At 44.7% G+C, this 20,219-nt stretch overlaps 1 protein-coding gene across 7 annotated transcripts in view; it reads left to right on the top strand.

The window, feature by feature from the left end:
* kdm6ba (lysine (K)-specific demethylase 6B, a) overlaps positions 1-20,219 on the top strand; it is a 99,550-nt gene that overhangs the window by 78,893 nt on the left and 438 nt on the right. For 2 of the 7 annotated variants that reach the window (XM_075451293.1, XM_075451294.1), the window contains 21 exons: positions 8,550-8,636; positions 10,114-10,229; positions 10,474-10,597; positions 10,806-10,901; positions 11,038-11,323; positions 11,416-11,493; positions 11,670-11,840; positions 12,024-12,206; positions 12,457-13,014; positions 13,172-16,641; positions 16,814-16,940; positions 17,152-17,257; positions 17,390-17,595; positions 17,707-17,801; positions 17,894-17,962; positions 18,054-18,202; positions 18,296-18,410; positions 18,527-18,714; positions 18,803-18,944; positions 19,137-19,263; positions 19,937-20,107. In XM_075451293.1, coding sequence (XP_075307408.1) covers positions 10,479-10,597; positions 10,806-10,901; positions 11,038-11,323; positions 11,416-11,493; positions 11,670-11,840; positions 12,024-12,206; positions 12,457-13,014; positions 13,172-16,641; positions 16,814-16,940; positions 17,152-17,257; positions 17,390-17,595; positions 17,707-17,801; positions 17,894-17,962; positions 18,054-18,202; positions 18,296-18,410; positions 18,527-18,714; positions 18,803-18,944; positions 19,137-19,263; positions 19,937-20,107 — 6,456 coding nt within the window. In that variant the 5' untranslated portion in view covers positions 8,550-8,636; positions 10,114-10,229; positions 10,474-10,478. Of the gene's footprint in view, positions 1-59; positions 631-8,549; positions 8,637-10,113; positions 10,230-10,473; positions 10,598-10,805; positions 10,902-11,037; positions 11,324-11,415; positions 11,494-11,669; positions 11,841-12,023; positions 12,207-12,456; positions 13,015-13,171; positions 16,642-16,813; positions 16,941-17,151; positions 17,258-17,389; positions 17,596-17,706; positions 17,802-17,893; positions 17,963-18,053; positions 18,203-18,295; positions 18,411-18,526; positions 18,715-18,802; positions 18,945-19,136; positions 19,264-19,936; positions 20,108-20,219 lie in introns of those variants that run through there. The other 5 variants (XM_075451296.1, XM_075451297.1, XM_075451295.1 and 2 more) reach the window with 4 other exon arrangements.

Here is a 20,219-nt window from a genome sequence, read left to right as displayed (position 1 = left end):
AAAAATAGAGGCACGGAAATAAGCGCTTGGCAGTGCTTGAGTCCAACAGTCGGTCACGACTCTGCCTTAGAAAAAAACAAAACTCTGGTCTGGAAGCGTCGTAATGATTAAACCACGAGGAGCAGCTCCGGTACCGGGAGTCGGACTCGGTGCCAGCTTGCTGTAAAGGGAATTCCGGTGACGTCATGTGCGTGCGCGCGAGCGCTTCCTTTTTAAACAGCGCTGCCTCTGTTTGTGAGAGCAGAGAAAAAGAGGAGCTCACCACAGAGAGCTGAAGGGACCTGCCGGAGCGGAGCTGACGCGGCGCCGCAGAGACAGAAACCAAACGGAATAAAAAGCAGAATAAAGAGGAACCAGTCTGTCACGCACCCCACAAAGGCTCTCAGCCGCCTGGACGCTCCAGTTTCAGGGTTACGAGAGGAAGCGACAGAGACCAACAAGGATTACAGGCTGTGGGCTACTCTCAGCCGGTTGGCAGGAATTTCTGTGCATACCCGGAGCTCCTAACTTGGGAATACAAAGCGACTAAAAGCTACTGCGGACTTTGAAGACTTGGATATTTATCTCAAGCTGGGATTTTTTTTTCTGTCATCATTTTTATTGGAACTATTTTTAAGCGTTACGTGAACGGTGAGTAGGCTACTATGGAGCTGAACTTTTAAAAGTCCAGCCGGCTTTGTTTTGGTTGTAATCAGAGGTGCTACTGAAAGAAAAGTTTAGAAATGATACGCTCGTGGATTTCATGACTATTACAGTTTAAGTACAGCTGTTGATTGTGTTTATAAGTGAGAGAGGCTGACTATGATTGAATTATCGTAATCGGTTAAAGCGCAGCGGTTGTAATCGATGAGGTGGGGGAATTTGTTTAGTTTTTCTCGTCCTAACCACAGGTGACTCTTTGATCCCACGCTTCTATGTCCCGTTTCGGCGAACTGCCTTTCTCAAATCCACGATTGATCATCTTTACAGGACTTGTTTAATCATGCCGTGCACGTGGATCAGAGTCATTTCTGTAGTCTCGGTTTGATTTGAAGGGTTGATTTCACTACTGTGTGGAAAATGCCCCAGAACAGTACCCAAACATTGAAGGGGTTGTTTCAGTTCCAGCTGTTCCAGAGCGTCTCAGTATTTAAACATGCAGCTCAGAGTGACACTGGGCAGAGCACAAAGTACTTGTCATGATACATCATTTCATGAATGTAAATGTTCCAATACCCATCTTTTTTGGGGCACCCGGATCCTCATTTGGCAGCTTTGGCCAATTAAAATTCCTCATCATCCAATGAGCAGAGAGGGGAAGGAGAACTAGAGGACATTAGGATAAAATTGCCTGTGTAAGGAGATCTCACGCCATTGTGTGTGAGTGGGAGTGGACGGCTCTGGTGGACTAAGTGGGGGGTGGGAAGAATCACTGAGGTCGCAGCCTTATAAAGGGAATGGATATCTGCTACCCCCATCAACCCTCAGTCAATCCCTACACATACAAAGAGTTGGAATGAAAGGAAGTGATTTGCATCCCCTCTTTGGGGGGGATGGGCGGTGTTTTGGTGCTGTCTCTGGTTTTCGGGGCTTAAGTCTTGACCACCTCGTATTGTTTGGTCAACGAGATCTGTTGCCCAATTGTCACCTTTTAATGGAAATACCGGTCCAGAGTGACTCTTACTTATATAAGGGCTTGTATCTGAAACCAAATCTTTGGAGTCATCTTTGTTTGCGCAACTTCTTACCAGAACAGCGTGATATAGGTACAAACCTATCTTTAAGGTCATGTATCTCAGTGCGCCGCTGATAGTTGGCTCGAAATGACGCGTAAGGAACAGCCAAGAGGTTGTAGTCACGTTGTTTTTATGTGATTAAGAAGTTGATTCAACAGTTTCCCATCAGTGTCCCCCCCCACACTGGTCAGCAGACGTGCAGATGAGTGTTTTGGGGTGGGGGCTCGTAAGATATTTAATTGCCCGCAATAAATGAGCTCGGGTCAGAGAGAGCGGAGTGTGCTGGCATGCAGTCTTAACAAAACAAAGAAGAAGCCCTTTGAAGGTCCGCTTCCGATCACTCAGATCGATTGGCGTGGAAAACAGCAGCGCGTTTTGTTTCTTCTGATGTCGGAGGTTGTAAAAGTTAAGTTTTAAAATCGCACCACACACACACACACACACACTTTGGCAATGTGTGTGCTGCCTCTGCTCTACTCCGCCCCCGTTTGTCCCGTGATCTCAATAGGAGCGTGTGTGTGTAATTGTGTGAATGAACAATCGCCGCCCATTTTACTACGAGCGATGACGAACTTGGAGAAATATTAAAGAGATAGACGCGCGCCAGTAAGCAGAGGAGATGACGTTCGACAATTGTGAAAGTCCCAAAACTTGAGTAAGCAGACAAAGACAGTTTACCAATCCTACTCCTCACCCTTTCTTTTCCCTCATGTAGCTTTGATAAGGATGTTAAGTTTGTTCTCAGCAAACCAAGAATGACTTTCGTCTAATTTAGATTTTGTGCGTCTGGCCGGCCTGAGAAATGGGTCAGTAGGCTAGCTGAAGTGCTTACTCATCTACTTTGACAGATGATTGTGATGACATAAGTGTGTGTTTGTGTGAAGGGGGGTTCTGTTTCTCCACTGCTTTTGCTTCCTGTCACAAAAAAAAACAAATAAAGCCCAGTGTCTGTTTCAAAGTGAAACAGGTTAGGGAGGTGATAGTACTTCATGTTGTGATTTGTCACACGCACAGTCACAGCCTTTCTATTAAAGGGTGTCGTTTCTTTGCAGCGGGGGAGGCAAATTACAACACTCCTGACACACTCCGAAAAGTCGGCCATTAAAACACAAGTTCTTCTATGTGTTGGCTGACATGATTGCTGGAAAATAGTTGAGGAATTTCACATCACTTTAACGTCAGCAAAGACTGAGCATTTTAAAGGGGCATCATCATAGCTATTTCTGGTCCTCTCCATGTGTATGACACACTGAGCACAGCAGCGCAGTAGGATCTTTAGTGGCAGCACACTAAGCTTTTGAAGACTGCAGCATGGAGGCTTTTTTGGTTTGTTTGAGTCCAGTCGGAGGCGAAAATTCAGTTAACTAGGTGTGGAATTCCTCCATGTCTTGTGAGACAGCCTGCTGTAAATTCAGCTCTTTGAAACTGGGGGACATCTGTTAGGATGTCCACCGTATTAAAGACGTTGCTCCAGTACATCTGACCACTGTGTAGGTCGAGAGCAATGAATCAATGGATCTGCTGGGTTCTGTTATAAGGCCAGCATTGGTGAACCATAGACAGTCATTACAATAAACACTGATCATAAGAACAGCTGTGGTCTCACTCAAGGTTGTGTTGCACTACGGTTTGAAAAAAAACATCATCAGTATAGTGCAAGAGGCAGTGCTTTATGTGACAGCCAGGACAGGTAAAAAGCTCAAACTTTTAGATTTTTTTTTTCTTTAACTGATTCAACATTGACAGAGACAGGAATCCTCAGTGAGACGTATACTGTTAGAGGAAGGTCGTGTTTATATTAAACTTGTTAACCCAAGAGAGAGTGAAGAGAAGTTTTTCCTCAGATTTCAGTTTTTCTGGCTCTTTGCCACTGATGATGCCACAGTGGAAGGGTGTGTGTGTATATGTGACTCACACATAAAATTACACAAGCACTCACACTTTGGAAGGAATTAGTTTCCTTCCTTTCCTCGCCTCACCTAACTTAACCTCCTGTGACTCCTTTTACCCACTTTGACCACGTATGTTGGATAAATGATAACTGTGCCAGCAGGTTCATGAACAAACTGCCTGCAGAATCAGCAGCAGCAGTATTTGAGGAATCTCTAAACATGCCTTGGATGTTACTAAACTGAAAGCACAAACTGTGCAGTCATAACAAGGTGGCTCTGTCTGCGTCACAGCTGTTCTGATGAGCGAAAATGGTATTTTATCAAAACAACTGTGCGTAATGAAACCCACATTACAAACAGCACCGAACTGATCATCTGTACACATGCTGTCATTATCTCAGACACACACATTCCTGTTATTGGCTCTCAAAGCCTGCTGATGAGGCATAATGTGGGTTCAGGGAGGAAGAGGAAGGGTTGGTGTGTGAGGTCAGCCTGCTCTGTGTGGCAGTAAACATGTCCTCTCATAAACTTCATGATGAATTCTTCCTGATGTCTGTCTCTGCCTTAGTTTAATAGCTGTTGGTAAAGACACGCTTGTTCCCTTGGCAACTGTTACCAAGGAAGCAGTCTAGTCATGTTCAGTTTATTTCTGAGATAGTCTGAGTTGATGTGTAGACTGCGAGCAGCTGGAGAAAAAAAGAGCAGTAAGAGGGAGGGAAATTTTTCGTTTGTGATGTTGAGGCCGGTTTTTCCAATGAATAGTGGGCAACGTTTTCTCCTGAGATTTTCTTTTTACCGCAAACGAGCAGATAAGAGAAGCAGAAAGAAACGCTTGGGGGCTTTTTTAACCGCTCAAGTGTGGAAATCGGCTGGTGATGATCAAGCCACTGTTAGTTGTCAATAAGACGCCCACGTGCTCTCAGATTTTCGATCAGGATTGATATGTTTCGCTTTCTCTAGAATCTGAATCCAAGTGTTTTGAGTCATTCTTTTTTTCAGACACTGAAGTCGGTGTTGAATCTGTAAAGAAAACCGAACTCATCTTTTTTTTCTGAAACATAGTTTCTGTGAAAGTGTCGCACAAAGCAGCTGGGAGGGGGAGGAGTCTTCCAGCACAAACATACTCACTCATTCTGCCATCATACTTTACCACCCACTTTTACCAGAAGCAAAGAGAGAACAAGCAAGGATCCCAGTCAGGTTTTGCTGAAGAGGCTTGTGTGAGTCATGAGTTGAGCACATGTGCCATTCACACAAAAATTACTTTTTTTTACATCAGCAAAGACTCATATTAGTCACACCAGATTACCTTTTTAGTAAAAGCAATAAACAGACATGCTAAAACACAAACATTTCATATCTTCAACAGGAAATGTCAGTCTTGAAATTTCCCCGGTGCCTGACTTTCTCTCTGACACACACACACACCCACAACACTGAGGGAGGCCTACTTCCTGTGGTTGTGACGACAGTTTCCTGTGCACCCCCCCGATCTCAGTTCCCCATTTTCTGTAACGTCACTCACAAGTGCAACTGATCTCTTCAATGGGTGTGTACGTGAGAGTCAAAAAGAGATACAGCACACTGACCCATTTGTGTTGACAGTTACATCCCAGATGTAATGGTGGTGGGTGTAAGAGACAAAAGGGGCCTAATGTTTTTGTGTTTTTTTTGCCAGCACCCCCTCTCCTCCTGTGTGTTCCCTTTCTTTTTTCACTAAGAGCTGGAAATGTACTCTGCTGCTTGTCTGTAGGTCACTGAAATCAACTCTCATCTCCAAAATGTAGTCAGAGCAGTTTTTGTGAGCAACAAAATCATTGGGAAAAAAAATGGTGGCAAGTCAAACGGCAGGCTGATGGGCCAATCACCAAAAGATGAAATGAGACACTGTTTAGTTACTGCTAACCTCAAGCTTGTTGTTGAATTGTTACGACAGTTAAAATGCAAAACAACTTGAATACACCAGCGCTTATATGTGAAGGGTTTTCCTCCACCTGTGCTGTACTGCCCTGCTTTAGGGTTTCAGGCCTGAATGCATTGCAGATGTTTTCTCACTTGTTGCTTACATTGTATCAATGTTTTTTAACTTAAAAAACATACAAATCAATCTTTTCTGCCTCAACAATTACATTCTATTCATATTATTAAATTCCATATTGTCATCAGTCAAATTAAAGAAATCGCTGGTGTCAGTTTTTGCTGTTCTTTGGGTTTTCTGACAACTCAAACCTATTCTATGCTTCCTGTTTACGCTGACATGAGCACACCCAGTGTCTGTGGATGTTCAATGAATGTGAATGGGGATCATTTCTAAAACAGTTGTCTGGGCAGAGTTTTCATTCCAAAACAGGCTAAACCTTAAAAGGTCTGTGTCTGATTAGGTCATCTCTGTGTCACCTCGCTGTGGTGGGTGGTGTTGATGAAATGGATGGAACAATGTTTGCTTATTTTATCCTCAGCTGCCCTGTGTGTGCTGGCCTGCACAACATCTTCTGATTTTCTGCTTGTGTTTGAGGATGCAGACCTGATTAAGATAGCCTGCATCAATGGCTGGGAAAGGCATGCGCTGACATTCATGAACATGCAAACAAAAAAAAATCCAAGTACATGCAGGCTCGGAGGGACAAAAGCAGCGGGGGAGTGCGGATGCAGGGACTGGCTCTTCCTCTGTGTGTGAGAAATGCTTGGCGTTTCCTCCAGAACACAATCTCTATCTGGAGCTGATTATGTAATGACCAAATAGAGTAGAAAGCGTGAGTGAGGACAGAACAATCAAGAGAGAGGCACTGAGACAACCATGCATGGCCTTTCCGCTTCCCAGAACTCTCCTCTCTCTAGTATCTGACATGTTTCTTCTCCTGACCCGGTCTGCTCATTTATCAGACAAGCCCTGCAGTGACATTACTCGGACTGGAACACCCTCCAGAGGTGTGGCATTACCCTTTAAAGCCCAGTACCTTAAATTCCCCCATCCTAACTCATTGTTCATATGGCCGCTTCAATATTTATCATCTTTTTCTCCTTTCCCCTGGCAGTGCAGATCAACATTACAAGCCAACAAAAACTCACATCTCTGTCTCAGGAAACATGCCAATGTGGAAAAATCTGTCATCTGAATAAGAGAAGGCCACGCAGTTACAGTAAACCTTTGGACATGATTATTGTATCACAACCTGGAAAAGGTGGAATCAAAGCGACATTTTTTTCAGTGTATGGCTTCTCTCAGTGTGGTGGTCTGGCTTGGGACCAGGCCAGCAGGGGATGGTGAGGCTGAAAACTTAGTCTGACGTTGTCTTTTTTAACCATTTCTTCTTTCTGCTTCCCCAAGGTAGTGACTGGGCAAGCTCCTGACTTTGATTTGTGAGTCATCCGGGATTACTTTAGGTGTATTTTTTTGCATGTTTGTGTGTATGAAGATTTAGCAGAGCTCCTTTATCTTCTCCTTAGCCACTTGGTTGAAGTGTCGGAGAACAGTTGGCTCAGCATCTTTTCCCCTCTCCTCGCCAGCTGATAGTTGCTGATGCTGGGACAATTACGAACTTGTGTAACTACGACGATGAGGGCGTTGACAGGAACAGCTCTCAAATGTCAGGTGTCATTAGGGGGGGAATTTCTCTTGAACTCTGAGGGGACTTTTGATCGAACGATACATTTTATCATCTATTAGAATAATTGATTATAAAATCTGTGTGTTTTTTCACTGCAGTGTGATGGAAGGAAAAATGTCACTTTTTTTTTGTGTCAAAGTGAAAAACAGACGATCAAATTGAAAATGTAAGAATTCTGATAACTTCTCTTTAACTTGCGGTTGAGTAATTTGATTCCTCTGGGCCATGAAACCCCCACAGAGCTCATCATATCCTGTTTGTATATCTAAACACACTTACACAATAGACCTATGCGGCGTGCTGTAAAAAAAAAAAAAAAAAGAAGCTGAAATTACATCACATAGTTTGAGAAATTCCCATCATCACATCAGCAGTGATGTAGAAACACGCCCACAGTCACCTGACAGTAAGCAGTATCCCAGAAGGGTGGAGTTTAAGGCCAACGCTTTCGGGTAAACCCTCTTCAGGGCGCTGAGTCATCAGGGGTTCCCCAAAAAAAAAAAAAAAAAGAACTGTTACGCTCACATTTCTCCTCTCAAATACCATATTCTTACCCTTTGTGTATCACATTTGATCGTATCATCAACACGGTCGACTGTCTGTTCACACGATCTGGTTTCAGAGGAGTTTCTCACACTGTGCTGCGAGTGTAGCTGTGAGCAATGTAACAGCAAGACAGCAACTGGGATAGATGATGGTTGGTCACAGCAGACATAAACACACACCCTCTATAAAAGTGGTAATTATAACCTCGCCTCTGTGTCCCCGTTTGCACTTACTAGTTTAGTCTCTTGCTTGATTTCTCTTGCTTTATATGTTCACAATCTTCTTTTTGTGATAGAAATTTTTCTGTCGCTCCGTTTTATTGTCATTTCCCCAGTGCTACTCTTTTGTGTGATATGGTTAGCTTGGTCTCAAAAGCTCTTCCTGTTACAGGGAAATCTTGTTTGTGTGTCTGCTCGCCTGTTAAGCTGAACAGTCAGTCTCACCATTGTGTTGGTGTGAGAAGAGAATGAGTCTGAGTGAACAAGTGCCCCCTTGGCTCCCATTGTGTCAGCCTCCCGGCTGATTTACCCCTCTGCCTCTGGTTCACTCTCAGGTTTTCTACACTGCTCTGCAACCAGGAGGGGGCTGGTAGTGATGATTTGTTGTCTCTTGTTTGGGAAGAGAAGCAGCGGGATAAGAGGCTCTCAGATCATACTGAAAGAAAAGACCACCTTTAGCTCTAACTGAATCATATGCTTTGAGACACTAACTCTGGAGTATTGTTAAGCATGGCTCAATGTTGTATTTATGACAGCTTGACAACGAAGGTTCTCTCTGTTTTTCAGGACTGACGAGACCCCAGGGAGATGATTGGCAGCTGAAGCTTAGACTTAACACAACTGTGAATCAATAACTCGGTGCTACTCTAAAAGGTACGCTCAGCATGAGTGTGTTTGTATCATTTTCTTCTTAAGCATGTTGAGTGCAGTCTTGGCAGTCAACACCAGCCTATCTTCACATAGCAGCAGCGCTTGGTGGATCCTTGTGAGGTGCAAGGGAAGAGATAGAAAGGGTGGTGTATGTATTTGTCAGAGTACGGAAACTCTTTACATGCATAAAGTGTATGGAAACTGAAATCTGCACCACAGAGCTTTAAATAGAAAGATTCAGAGTTGGTGGGAGGAAGAAAGGAAGAGAAGAGGAACTGGTGGGAGGAAGTTCTGCGTATGTCCAGAACTAATTTAGGAATACTCGTGGAAGAGTGCTGCATTCTGCCAAGTGAATCATAACCTCTCTGTGTGCATGTCTGTTATTCTCCAACGGATGCAACAGTTCTCAGTGAGTGTTATTTTTCTACACATTAGGGGCTTTGATTCGTTGAACTTGGTAATTATGTTACACTCCAAAATACTTAACACAGAGAAAATGTATGATAGTGAAAGATATAGGATTTGTGTCGGTTTTGGAGAGCATGAAAAAAGTTCAAGTTTTCAGTCATGTTACTTGTTTGTAGGTTGATGAAAATGTAGATCGTGTCCAGTGTAACAGAAAGCGGGGACAGGAGAGTTATCCATCAGCTTTTAATGTTTTCCCCTCAGCCATTTTCCTTTGTGTTGTCTCAGTGTGTGTGGGTGTTTTCATGGCACCGCTCCCACTCTCCACTCCACCTCCCTCCATCCATCCAGTCCTTACCTCTTCTCCATCTCTTCTCCTTAATCTATCCTTCCATCCTGTTCAGACCGTCTGTCGCTGCTACCCCCCTCTTCCTCTCCATCACGCCTGCTGTAATGAGATTAAACCTTCGTGTATTCACTGAACACACACACTTTAAACCCACCCCACAGAGTGGTGCAGCACACGCGCATGATCATCTACTTAAAAAGGGCAGTTTTCGCTTACATGCACCAGCACTAGCCTGACACAACCATGCAGCTTGGATTGCTTCCAACACTGCACACTCTTGGCAGGTGACCAAAGCCTCTCACTCTTAGTCTTCCCCTCTGTCTCTTGTTATCAGGAGGCTGATGCTAAAGGATTACAGTAACGCCAGGTCTGTCCCCATAGGTGAGCTTCCCACTGAGCCATCGGGGCCTCAGATATAATCCTATTCTGTACAATTTAACGTACTGTTGCCTCCTAGAGGCTGCAGAATGCAAAGCAGCCAGCATCATAATGTAAAACTTAAAGTAAATTTAACTTTCTTGGGGGAAATTAAGAATTACATGAACATTAACATTCAGTCTGCCTTTGTAGTTCATTTTTCTGCCCCATATTCTACTTAAACCTATGCTGACACAACCACCACACATGCTAGCCTATTTAATAGGAGCCCGTTGTTATTTGTGGACTTTTCAGTCTTTATTACACTAGTTTTCATTTAAGCTTTTTTTTTTGTCTTCTTCTCTGTAGCCAGTTGGCTTTTAGGTTCTTGGTGCATAAAACAGGAGACACTGCAGATCTCCTCAGTGTTGGAGTGAGGCCCTCTCTGTGCTGCAGTGGAGGGCTTCACAGATACAGCTAGTCTGGTAAGTAAGAACTTTTATCTACAAATCCGCTGTTTGGACCTGTAATTTTACATTTTAATAGCAATTTAAAAACATTAAAATATTGCCGGATTAAATCTTGCGCTTGTAAACACAAAAGTAGCTTTAGGTGATTGTCATCCTTTCAAATCATGTATTATTTTCTCCTAATTTTGCACTTTGAGTCCTTGTGTTTTTGTTTTCTCTGTCAGTGTGTTAATGATGTGACCACATTACTAACTTACAGGCTGGATGCATCACGCAGTAGAGCAGTTTGGTGGGCGAGGCACACGGGATTCCTTCCCTCTGGACGGACTCAACCGGGGCCCATGGCCTCCCGTGAGCGGCCGCGCCTGGCAGCCACCTGCCAGGTCTGTAGTCATGACAACATTCACACAATAATTCACAAACTTCTTTGTTAACTGTAATCCATCAGATATAACCTGTACCTTTGTGCTCAAAATAGTATTTTACTGCTAGGCTAACTAAAGCTCAGGATTCTTTTTCTACAGTTGGTGTTAAAACTGTGATAAAATAGTTCCCAACTTTATACGGTGTGCTGTCTCTGTTCCTCATCAGATGTTCACCTGCAATGAACCAACACCAGCTACTTCCCCATCTACTTCCTGGACCTATGGGTGGATTGAACCCTCACAGTAAATATTTCAGTAATGGGTAAGTCGTGCACCAAATCATCACTTGAGTTTAGAATGAACTTGAATAAATTTACCGGTTTTAACTGCTGGTGTGATTTTACTGTTTTTCCTTTATTCACTGTTATATTGTTTAACCCATATGTTTTTACGTTCAGGCCAATGCGAGGAGGTGAAAAGCTTGAGCACCCACAGGCAATGTTACCAGGAATGCAGAGGGAGCAGCAGAGACCTCCCCCTCATCATCTTCATCCTCCACCTCCTCACAGAGCATGGGAGCAGCTAGGCCACCTGTATGAATCCCATCTTCCCCCTCAAGGACATCCAGTTTTGTCCCCACCCAATGAGCACTCACTGCGTCTCCATAATGGAGGCTATGCAGGCTGCAGTGGACCTTCCCCTAACCCACATCTTCTTCCTAGCAGACCAAACCCCCTGCTGAAGGTGAGGAAAGAAGCTAAAGATGATTTCATTTTAGGTTTTTGCTTTGAGAAAGAAACGGCTGTTCACTGTTTTTGTTTTACTGTCTGCGTTAGTTTGGGGGTCCTCAGGAGCAGCACGATCCCCGGGGTACACCATTGCTGGGAGATGAAATGTGGGCTCAGGTGCACCAGGTAGGAGCCTCTCTAATTGGCTTTAACGTTGTTTCATCATCCATATAGAAATATGAAAATCCCTATTCAGACTGTCATTTGTGCTACAATCGGACTAGTGGACACTTCAGTAAAAGCTGCTGTTGGAGCTTTTTCAGAATATTTCAACCGAGATTGTTTAATTTTCCTGTCCACAGCAGAGGGCCTACCAAGGGAAGATGCTTGGAGGTCAGTTGAAGAGACCAGGCCCTCCACTGGGAGAGCACTCAGTGATTCAACACACTCCTCCGCCATCCCTGCACATACCCTCTCGTCCTGTGGCCGAGGACTGTCCCAGCCCCAGCAAGAGGATAAAGAGTTCAGATCAGGTATAACAAAGCCTCAAACATGATTTCATCTGATACAAAAAGAGAGAGAGAGAGAGAGTTTCAGTGAGTGTTAATTTAGGTCTCCAGTGCTTTCCTTTTTTTTTTTTTTTTTCCCCACTTTTGTCATACTTGTTACCAAGATCTTTGAGTGTTAAATATAGCACTGTTCCACTACCTGCGCAGGTATCCCATCCTGGGCTTCAGCGTTTCTCTGGTGCTGGCCAGTCTTTGCTGTCTCAGCAGCAGTCATCAGTTCATCATCCTCCTCCAAAACCTAATTTCTGGAACCCTATTCACAAGGACAACGGCGTTCCCTGGCAGCCCCAGACCTCCAACCGAAAGAACCCACAGTCACAGGAGTTTCAGGTCTGCAGGGTGACATAAATATGCCTTCATTTTCATACTTGATGATAAACGTATAAAGGCCATAGGTAAATATGTCACTATTGAATGCAATAAGTGGGGAAACCTTTATTGGATTAATTGGTGCCATAAAGATGATCATATTGCATTTTATTTTTTACTATAAAAAACTTCAGACTGATTTAATTTTTCCTATTTTGTAAAGTGAAATGTTGATTGAATCCTCTTTTTTTTCTTTTTATATTTTTCATAGGAAAACAACAAACATGGAATGGGCAGCTACACCCCAAAGTCTTCGTCTGCCTCCTCCAGTCCTTCCAATCACTCCAATTCACCGACCTCTTCTCCAGGAGGCAACAACCAGAGATGTGGCCCTCAGTTACAGAAAGATGTATTACAACATCAGGCGCCATCAATGAACCATCATTCCTCTCACTCCTCCTACCCAAGTCCCAGCTCCAGACTGGAGCTTGCTCCACCCTGCCAGGGCATGGAGCCTCGTGGTCTTCACAACCAGAGGGGCCCTCTTAGTGGGGGCCAAGGTGGCAACCTGGCTACCTCTCATACAGCATCTACTCCAACCAGGGGAGATGGTCATGTAAAACTCCACTCGTCACCAGCAAACGCTTCTGCAACCAGCAACAAGAACAACAGCAGCAGTGTGCCTTACAGCCACTTCCAGCCTCACCCAGGGCTGGGGCACCAGGGTCGTCGTCCTCCGCCTGCCAGCAGCACATCAGTACCTCAGCAACAGCAAAGTAGTCCCCATGAGGCCTGGAGACACCAGAGCAGGCCCAGCAGTCACTCCCTGGTGAGTCCAATTCATTCATGCAGCAGTTCCTTTCTTGTATATTTGTTCTAATGCAGCTTCTGAGAGTTCCAACTCTGTTGAAATAAGGAAGCAGATGACTGTTAATACAGCTGTAGTTTGGTACATCGCAGTGATGTGAACATTATGTGTTTCTTAGGACTCGGGCATCTACAGAACTCCGGGTCTGCTACCGCAGAGCCACAATCAGGTCGTAGACAGTCGGCTCTCAGGTCCCTCCAAGCATCACCATCACATCAGCCCTCCTCTGCCCCCCACCAACTCCACGCGAACACCTGTCATTACATCCAACCCTCCCATGTCGCAATCGTTCTGTGCTGCTGGCCGCTATAGTAACAGCACCGTTTCCATGGTGACCACATCACCCTCTGCTGGCTGCTCTGTGAACCATGGCAGAAGTAACAACAGCTGGCAAAGAGTAATAGAGCAAGCATCCCAAAACTCTATCAACACGGTCACCAGCCCCAAATCTCAAATGAGCGCTTTGCTGCAGCCAGGTTGTCAGAGAGACCAAGCTCCCACTATCAGACAGTCGCAACCACAGGAGCGGCACAGACCTCAACACCAGGGATCCACAAAGTCCCAGCCTATGAAAGGCAAGATGTCATACTATCCTCAGGCTGAAATGGAGCAACCAACTCCTCCATTTTCCTCATCATCTTTGTTCTCCTCGGGGCATCAGAGGACAGGGGACAGTGTAATTACAAGTAGAGTTTCAAACCCACTTTCTAGCTCTCGTACATACTGCCCACCTTCCCTGTCTTCTGTCAGCTCTGCTCCTGAAACATCCAGTCAGGCCCTCTCCTCCAGACTGGGTCATCAGCAAGCCTCTGCCTCAACACCGATGTACTGTAAACCTCAGACTCATCCACGAGCTCCAAACTCTGTTCCTCAGTCCATCGAAGAGGCTCTTGACAAGCTTGATGCAGAACTGGAGGGACACATGCAAGCTGAGGAGAGGAGGAAGAGGGACAGAGAGGAGCAGGAGAAAAAAATAAGAGAACAGGAAAAACAAAAGAGAGAGTGGGAAATGAGGAAAGAGCAGGAAAAGAAAGATGAGGAGAGGAAAAGAAGAGAAATGGAGAGACAGGAGGAGGAGAAGAAACGAAGAGAATGGGAGAAGCAAGAACAGGAGAAGAAGAGAAGAGAAATGGAGAGTTTGGAGAGGGAGAGAAAAAGGAGAGAATGGGAGAGGCAGGAGGAGGCGAGGAAAAAAATTGAATGGGAGAAGGAGCAGGAAAGGAAGAGACGAGAGTGGGAGAGGCAAGAGGAGGAGAGGAGGAGGAAAGAAGCAGAGAGACGGGAGAGAAAGAGGAGAGAACTGGAGAGGGAGGAAGAAGTAAAGAAGAAACTAACAGAGTTGGAGAGGAAGGAGGAGGAAAAAAGGACTAAGCGAAATAGAGATGACAAACTGAGCAGTGAAAAAGGAAAAGAGCAGACTGCAATTGAAAATCTAGAAAGACTGTTCTCTGGCAACAGCTCTGCGGCACCCCCACCCCTCTCTGCTGTTGCTGCACCTTTCTCAGGCCCACCATCCTCCAGCTCCCAGACTTCTCCTCCCTACCCCTGGCTCAGCCGTGGTGGTGTACTCCCCGGGTCGTCCGGCCAGATACCCGCCACCAGCACTCCTGCAGAGAGGCTGCGGCCACCTCCTCTCACACCCCAAACTGAGTATGCCCGAGAAAAGCAGAGGCAGAGGGAGATGTGGAGCAGCAATGGCGGATTGACATTCAATACCCCATCAACACACAATACCTCAGGGATGAACCAGCCGGTATACCCCAATAAGCCCCCGGCAATGCAAGCAGCACCCAACCAATCCAAAGACTTAGCTAAGGAGAGAGATGGCAGCCAACACTCTCACCCTACTTTGGCACTTAGAGAGCCCCCCAAACTCTATCAGGCTTTTTCTAAAGATACCCTTCCACCACAACATTTATCCTCCATCTCCACCAGGGGAAGCCACAACAAGCAAGTGACAGAGAGCAGTTTGGAAAATGTCAGCAGCGACTCTGACAGTGCTCAGTTTGAGGAGGAATCATCTGAGTTGTCCACAATGCTTCCTGATGGTCTGGCTAACATAATGGCGATGCTGGATGAATCAATCAAAAAAGAGGAGGAAATGTACAACAGTGAAAAGAATGGTTCTACTGTTCTCTTTGACAACTTTGCTCCTAGTAAAGAGCCAACGAAAAGCTACCTGTGTGCCCCAGACCTAATTCCAGCAACAAAGCATCAGCCCAACCAGGAAGACTTTGGATTGAATGCGAGCCCCCCTGTGCTCAGCCGCCAAGGCTCTCTGGCTTCCCCTTGCAGCCGAACATCATCTCTCAATGAGGAGGATGAGGACTTCTTTAAAGCTTCTCCAAAACTTCCTCTGAGCACTAAGCCGTCCATGGACATGGGAGTAGGGAACACCAATTATCGCCACAGTGACTTGGCTAAACTTTATGGTCTTCCTGAGCAGACTAAAAGTGAGGCTGATGAGGAATCAGACGAGGACTCAGAGGCCCCATCTTGTTCTCCACCACCCCAAAGACCTCACCTCCATCAAACGGGGGTAAACAGTATGTTTAAGTCACTAGCATCGGTCTTGGAGAGCCAGAAGTATGCATACAGAGGTGGACCTTTTGGGAGACCACCCCCATCAGCTCTGGTTGGAGTCAAATATTCGTCCTCATTGTCACTGGGCCCCGATATTTGCCGCCAGCAGCAGGGCAGTTCTCCCACTTCAGATTCAACAAATCCACCATTCAGTCCCACTGTCCCTTCCCTGAAGTCTTCCCCTCGTTCGTCCCTGGAAGACAAAAAACTGAAAATAGAGGACAGTGATGTCTGGACAGATGATGGAGAAACAGATGAAACAAAGAAATATATTCCAACCTTAAAGCCCATTAAGTTAATCAAAGAGGACCAAGAGTTGACAACCATCTCCGAGTCTTCTCTGAAAGAGTTGGGCAAGAGCTGTGAGGTCATGCTTAGTCGGCAGTCACTTGATCAACCTGACAGCCATGGCAAACCCATGGATCCACTCAAGCCTAAGAGAGTAAAGGAGCACAAAGAGAAGGAAAAGAGGAGGAAGCATGGCCACAGCAGCAGGAGGCATGATGACAAGAAAGAGAGGAAGAAGCATAGAGACAAGAGAGATGACCTTTCCTCTTCATCTTCATCATCCACCCATTCCAGTTCAAGCCACAAGCGGCACAAGGAAGGCAAGAGCCATAAAGAGAAAAAGGATCGCCGAATCCTTGGCGACCTCAATCTCCAAAAGGACAGAAGTCATCATGAGATAGATAAGAAAAAGCGAAAAGATGCATCTGGTGCCAGCTCTACCAGTGAAGGGGAGCATGCAGAATGGACATCGAGTTCTGGAGAAAGATCTTCTGAACATAAAAATGGCCATGATTCTGGTTCATCATTAGGTTCCACAGACTTCTTGAAATTAAAGGCGCTTACAGATGGGCCACCCAAGGAGCTGAAGATTCGCCTGATCAAAGTAGAGAGTGGAGACAGAGAGACATTCATCGCCTCTGAGGTTGAGGAGAAGAGGATTCCACTGGAGGAAATCAGCATCAAGAACAGTGCATGTGAAATTATTCGGTCCTGCAAGTAAGTGGACTGGAGCAGTTTTAAGAAAATGGTTGTCATGTAAAAGTTTAATCGTTTTTTATATCATCAACAGAGGTCTTTAATTACCACAAATTATGTAGATATACACTAAGGTATTAAACAAAACTGTATACTGTATCTAATACAATATACCTTCTTCTTTTTATTCCAGGGGTGCTCGAATTAAAGGGAAATTCAAAGAATCTTACCTGCTGCCAGCCTTCTCCTTAAAACCCATCATAACCCCGGATGAACCCATTCCCAGAGAGAAACTCAATCCTCCCACACCCAGCATCTATGTATGTCACCACCTTTCTGACACACCTGACATGTAACATAATTCTAGTAATGTTAATTCAATTCATGATACCACCAAATTAAGTGTAACACATTAACAGGGAAAAAATGGTCAGCCACATTAATGCATGCACTGCCCTCTTGTGGTGCGTTGCAATGCATGCAGAAGTTAAAACAATGGCTGTGCACTGACGAGTCTTTTCTTCTTTAAAGTTGGAGAGTAAGAGGGATGCTTTCTCCCCGGTGCTGCTGCAGTTCTGTACAGACCCCAAGAATCCCGTTACTGTCATCAGAGGACTGGCTGGATCTCTTCGACTGAGTATGTTTACACTTAGTTACACACAAGTTGTAAGCTGTCCTGTCATTTATGGATAAAGAAAATACCGTTGCTCATCGATTACTCATCTTTTAGACCTGTAAATAAATACATTTTCCCTCTCAATCTTTTCAGACTTGGGGCTGTTTTCTACCAAGTCTCTTGTTGAAGCGAATGCAGAGCAGGCGGTGGAGGTGAGAACACAAGTCCAGCAGCCTGCTGATGAGAACTGGGACCCCAGTGGCACAGGTCAGACATGGCCCTGTGAAAGCAGCCGCTCCTACACCACCATTGCCAAGTACGCCCAATACCAAGCCTCAAGCTTCCAGGAGAGTCTGCAGGTAGAAAAACAAGACTGATTACTTTTTCATCCATTTTTTTTTTTTAACATGACAGTATTTCAAGGCTTCCGTGTTTATGCATTTCGATAAATACGTTATCTGTGTCTTCAGGAAGAGAAAGGCAGTGATGAGGAGGATGATGAAGATGAGAAGAAGCCACCCGCTAATGCTGATACTAACAAGGACAGCTCTAAAGAAAGTAGCAAGTGAGTATGATGTTAACAGCAAAATATTTATAAGAACTCTAAGCTTTGTTCAAATATTTGAATGTTTTTTTTTTCCTCTGCTTTTCTTTTAGTGGTGAGCAGAAAGCAATTGGGAAGATCATTAAATTTGGCACCAATATTGACCTCTCCGACCCCAAGAGGTGAGCATCTTCATCACATATTTCTTAATACATTGATGACTGATGAAGCAAAATATCAAAGTAATATTTCATATTTGCTGTCTGTGCTCAGGTGGAAGCCCCAACTTCAGGAGCTGCAGAAACTTCCAGCATTTATGCGTGTAGCATCCAGCGGAAACATGCTGAGCCACGTTGGACACACCATCTTAGGCATGAACACTGTCCAGCTTTACATGAAGGTTCCAGGGAGCCGAACACCAGGTAACAGACACTGACCTTTGGGTGGGATACACCTTAGCTTAACAATATATGCATAAGCTGCTCATGACATAATATTCTGTCTTTACTTAACAGGTCACCAAGAGAACAATAATTTTTGTTCAGTAAACATCAACATTGGCCCGGGAGACTGCGAGTGGTTCTCTGTGCATGAAAACTACTGGGGGGCAATCAATGACTTTTGTGAAAAGTGAGTAGATGGGGACCTTTACATTTTAAGCATTTCAGTACCAGATTTAGATAATTAAGTGCTGAAAGTGCACCAGTCAGATGGATTAAAGATATGTCTTCCTCTTATGTGCTCAGGCATGGAGTGGACTATTTGACAGGGTCCTGGTGGCCGGTTTTAGAGGACCTCTACAATGCTAACATTCCAGTGTACCGCTTCATCCAGCGGCCTGGAGACTTGGTGTGGATCAATGCGGGTACCGTTCACTGGGTTCAGGCTGTCGGCTGGTGCAACAACATTGCCTGGAATGTTGGACCGGTCAATGGTAAAGAGTACACCATGTGATGGCCAAATATTGATTACTTCAGCAACAGTTTTTTCCTCATTCAGAGTTGCTCCATGTGTATCTGCAGGTTACCAGTATCAAGTAGCCTTGGAGAGATTTGAGTGGAACGAAGTGAAGAAGGTCAAGTCCATTGTTCCCATGATTCATGTGTCCTGGAATGTGGCCCGCACTCTGAAAATCACTGACCCCGACACCTACAAGTTGATCAAGTAAGAACCATTTCCAATTTATCAGCCAAGCAAGGCCTAAAAATGAATCCAACCTCCTTTAAAGCTTTATTCATGTGTTTAATGAAAAAGCTCAATTGATGGTGGCACAAACTATTGCTAAATGACATTTCTAGACTGTGCATCAACATTTCATTCCAAATGTATTAACGATGGTCTCTACCTTCTTGCCAGACACTGCCTGCTGCAGTCCATGAAGCACATCCAGATCCTTCGGGACCAATTGGTGGCTGAAGGCAAAAAGATTTCCTATCAGAGTCGGGTTAAAGATGAGCCTGCATACTACTGCAACGAGTGTGATGTGAGTATCCATCAGCCACCCACCAGTATACCAACAGGAGCTCATCTAATAATGTACTGGATTTAGTTACAAATACACAATAAACCAGCACCTAAGTGTCATATGCTACTTCCCTGCTACCTGGAAAAACATGGTAACATAAGCTGCATTTCTACTAAAAGGACCCCAGTAGTTCCTTTTATTTCTATCTCAAGCTCATCTCAGGCTCCTAACCCTACCGTCTCTGCTGATTGGCACAACTTGGTTATTCATACAAAGATTGACCATAAGATGATGGAAATTGGGAAGTTGTATTTCTGAGTGTCACTTTCCTAACCAGGGCCATAATATCTTAATGGTGCTTTATTTAATCTCCTGTTGATTCAATTTTTGGAGTATTAAGGTTGTGTGTCGTTCATGTTAACCTCTTCTCTACTGGTCGCTGAGATGAGGAAAACTTAGACCCACCTACAGTTTCCAGAACTAAGTGTTCTTATACTGATCATGGCTCACAGCTAAACTAACCATTACGGTTTCTGGCACCATCACACATATGAATAAAGCATTGATTGTATTCAGATATCTCCTAATATAATCAAAGCTTATAAAGAAAAAACTGACAGTTGTTAGCAGTAAATTCATTCATTTGCTGTGATATCGGCTGTGAAAATGTAACCTTTCTCTCCTGTCACAGGTGGAGGTGTTCAATTTGCTGTTTGTGACAAGTGAGAGCAGCAGCAGGAAGACATACGTGGTTCACTGTGAGGACTGCGCACGACGGCGCAGCCCCAACCTGAACAACGTGGTGGTGCTGGAGCAGTACAGCATAGAGGAGCTCATTAACACATACGATTCCTTCAGCCTGGTAAATGACAAACATTTACCTCTCCCGCCTTTATCCCATTATCCCGCCTTGCCTGAAGCTTGTTTAGAATACAGCAGTTACCAGTAGTTCCTTCCATTAAACGAGTGCATTT

The sequence above is a fragment of the Odontesthes bonariensis genome, chromosome 19 (assembly GCF_027942865.1).
Source record: "Odontesthes bonariensis isolate fOdoBon6 chromosome 19, fOdoBon6.hap1, whole genome shotgun sequence".
NCBI lineage: Eukaryota > Metazoa > Chordata > Actinopteri > Atheriniformes > Atherinopsidae > Odontesthes > Odontesthes bonariensis.
The sequence above is the reverse complement of the archived record's forward strand: the minus strand, read 5'-3'. Positions and strand labels throughout refer to the sequence as shown.